Genomic DNA, 3,575 nt, shown 5'->3' with positions numbered 1-3,575 from the left:
AACTTGTAGGGGCTAGGGTTTAGCCCTTTTGGCTCTCCGCCGTCTCCCAATTTGGTGCAGAGGCAAATGGGAAAGGCGAAAGAAGAGACTATGAGGGCCAGAGGCCTGCAGCAAACCACAAATTAGGGTTTAGGGTTTAGGGCCTAGGGTTTGAGTTGAGGGTTTAGGGTTTGGAGGAAAGACTCGCCGCCTGCAGCCACCCCGGGAGCTTTAGAGGTCCAGCTGCTGCGGCTTCGAGGGTTTAGGGTTTAGGGTTTACGGTTTAGAGCTAGGGTTTGCAGCGAGGGTTTAGGGTTTAGTGAGAGGGTTTAAAGCCTGAAAGTGAAGCTGCAGGGCCGCGCATTACGGGGCATAAGCAGCAGAATCGCGCATCCCATCTGGCCGCTGCTGCTGCTGCTGCTGCTGCAGCTGCTGCTGCTGCTGCTGCAGCTGCTGCAGCTGCTGCTGCAGCTCCTGCTGCAGCAGCTCCTGCTGCGGCTCCTGCTGCTGCTGCTGCTGCTGCTGCTGCAGCGGCTGGCAAATGACATTGTAGGGGCCAAGGGAAAGGCCCCTGCTGTCTCCAAGGAGAAGAGGGGGAAAGCAGCAAGCCACAAAAAGTTCTGCCCCCAGGGTGTTTTCCACGCTGCGCACAAACCCTAAACCCTAAACCCTAAACCCTAAACCCTAAACCCTGAACCCTGGGTCCCGGGCGCTCTGCTGCAGTCCGGAGAATCTGGCGAAGCAGCAGCACTGTTTCCTTCGGGGGTTTGGCAGCAGCAGCAAAAGAAGCGGCGCTTGGACGCACTTGTCCCCAAACCCCAACCCTAAACCCTAAACCCTAAACCCTAAACCCTCACAACACTGAGGAAGCCCGCGAGTGCAGCAGCAGCTCGCAGCAGCCGCGAATAAAGACAGGACCAAAAACAGCTGGAGCGACGACGGAGCAGCTCGAGAGGTTTTCTAGAAACAGCGCCTCCACCCTACGCACAAACCCTAAACCCTAAACCCTAAACCCTAAACCCTAGACCTAGGGGACAGCCAATTACCCGTAAAGGAGATCGCTGCTACATTAGAGGCCTAAAAGGGGCTCTTAAATGCATAATATTAGGGTTTAGGGATTAAAGTTGAAGGTTTAGGGTTTAGGACTCAGGGGCTAGGGTTTAGCGTTCCCCGAGCCTCAAACCCTAAACCCTAAACCCTCACGGCCGAGATACAAAGATGTCCGATTTGCTGCACGAAGAGAGCCGCAAGATCTGAGCTGGGCCTAGCGTCGCCTGAGACGCAAACCCTAAACCCTAAACCCTAAACCCTAGACCCTAAACCCTAAACCCTAAACCCTAAACCCTAAACCCTAAACCCTGGGTTTTAAACTGCAGGCAGACGAAGCGGCGGCGAGAAAGCAGAAGTGGAACAGCTACCTTGAGGTAAAGTGTGTCTTCTCAATCTAATCCCCTAAACCCTAAAACCTAAACCCTAAACCCTAAACCCTAAACCCTAAACCCTAAACCCTCGGCTTACGGAAGTTATGCATTTCAGAGCCCCTTTTAGGCCTTTAATGTGGCAGCGATCTCCTAAAGGGGTAATTGGCTGCCTCTGCAGTTCCAGAGCAACGAACACCCCAAACCCTAAACCCTAAACCCTAAACCCTAAACCCTAAACCGTAAACCCTAAACCCTAAACCCTAATGTCTAAAACCAAACACAAAAAGAACAAAAAAGCACAAGTCTGCACGTTCGCCGCGTGTGCCGAGGCCACACACCAAAGGGCCTAAGTTGCAGACCCTAAACCCTAAACCCTACGCCCGAAACCCTGAACCCTAAACCCTAAACCCTAAACCCTGATCCCTAAACCCTAGTGCTGAATACCCGCTGCTGGAAAGTGTCTCTCAGAGCTGCACTCGAGCTGCAGCGGCCTGGGAAGAAGAGCAGGCGCTGAGCACACACGCCACAGCCCTAAACCCTAAACCCTAAACCCTAAACCCTAGACCCGAAACGCTAAACCCTAAACCCTAAGGCCCAAAGAAACAAATAAAGGTGCTTCAACGCCTCCAGCTATACGATCAACCCATGGGGCTTCTCTACTAAAGTTGGCAGCAATGAAAGCAGCAGCAGCAGCAGCAGCAGCAGCAACAACAGTAACAGAAGAAACAGCGGAAGCATCAAGAGCAACGGAAACAATAGCAGCAGCAGCAACAGCAGCAGCAGCAGCAACCTAAATGTGCAGCTGCTGCTGCTCACTCTAAGGTATCCTTTAGGCAAGAGTATGAAGGGGTTCAGCCGCTGCTGCTGCTGCTGCTGCTGCTGCTGTTGTTTGTCTCCACTAGTCGCAGCGGAAAGGCCTTCGGGGCTGTCACTGCAGCAGCAGCACAAAACGAGCAGCAGCAAATTCAGCAGCAGCAGCACATGCTGTGTCCTATTGCTGCTGCTGCTCCAACGACTTGGCCGCAATCAAAATCCATAGCAACGCCAACAGCAGCAACAGCAAGAGCAGCTGCAGCAACAGCAGCAGCAGCAACAGCAGCAGCAGCAACAGCAGCAGCAGCAACAGCAGCAGCAGCAACAGCAGCAGCAGCAACAGCAGCAGCAGCAACAGCAGCAGCAACAAACGCAGGAGCAGCAGCAGCTGCAGCTGCAATGCGCAGCAGCGCACCTGTCTAAGAAGGCTTCGAGGGCCTCCATCTCAAACGCCGCAACAGAGTCGTCGTTGTCTAGCTGCTGTTGCTGCTGCTGCTGCTGCTGCTGCTGCTGCTGCTGCAGTTGCTGCAGCTGCTGCAGGTGCTGCTGAGGCTGGTGCTCACAGCGAAGCAGCTGCAGCAGCTGCGGCAGGTGCTGCAGCAGGTGCTGCCGAACTTTGGAGGAATCTAGGAGGCCGCTTCTGCTGCATCACGAGCAGCAGCAGCAGCGGCAACAGCAGCAGCAGCAGCAGCAGCTCTGCTGTTTTCTACTCAGGTCTCAGCGCAAAGGCAATGCCACCAGCCCCTTCCCTCCGCCAAAGCAGCAGCAGCAGCCTCAGCGGCAATAGCAGCAGCAGCCTCAGCAGCAGCAGCAGCAGCAGTCTCAGCAGCAGCAGCAACAGCAGCCTCAGCAGCATCCTCAGTAGCAACGGCAACGACAACAGCAGCAGCCTCAGCAGCAGCAGCAGCAGCCTCAGAAAGAGCAGCAGCAACAGCAGCAGCAGCAGCAGCAGCAGCGCGTCTCACTTGCTGCTGGGTTTGCTGGCAGCAACTTCCTCAGTGGTCAGGGGGCCCCCTTCGGCTCTGGGGGAGCTGCTGCCAGGGGCGAACCAGTGGTCCTGCGTGTAGGGCAGCCGCTGCTGCTGCTGCTGCTGCTGCCGCCGCAGCAGCAGCAGCAGCAGCAGCACGAACAGCAGCCGAACCTCCAACACCTCCTCCTGCGCATCTATCAGACCGCATGATGCGCCACTCGCCCCTGCTGCTGCTGCTGCTGCTGTTGCTGCTGCTGCTGCAGGCTGCGTTAGAGGGCCTGCAGCAGTGTAGGGCACGCATGCGGCGGCGCCTGCAGCAGCAGCAGCAGCAGCTGCTGCTGCTGCTGAGGGGTAGTGCAGCGCCGGGAACACACACCTCTGAACTGTTCTCT

The 3,575-nt window shown here is 56.3% G+C and overlaps 1 protein-coding gene across 1 annotated transcript; it reads right to left on the bottom strand.

Moving 5' to 3' along the window:
• Positions 1-342: 342 nt before the first annotated feature.
• ETH_00034265 (uncharacterized protein) lies at positions 343-3,494 on the bottom strand (the record flags this gene model as incomplete). The annotated part of the gene is made up of 7 exons (XM_013380405.1): positions 343-622; positions 837-959; positions 1,183-1,253; positions 1,845-1,910; positions 2,217-2,331; positions 2,629-2,856; positions 3,179-3,494. Coding segments are annotated over 7 exons (1,199 nt in total), but the record flags the coding sequence as incomplete, so codon positions are not given.
• Between the last annotated feature and the right edge of the window lie 81 nt (positions 3,495-3,575).

The sequence above is a fragment of the Eimeria tenella genome, genomic scaffold (genome assembly GCF_000499545.2).
Source record: "Eimeria tenella Houghton genomic scaffold, Eth_scaff587, whole genome shotgun sequence".
Lineage (NCBI taxonomy): Eukaryota > Apicomplexa > Conoidasida > Eucoccidiorida > Eimeriidae > Eimeria > Eimeria tenella.
This window is presented reverse-complemented; position numbering and strand designations above follow the sequence as displayed.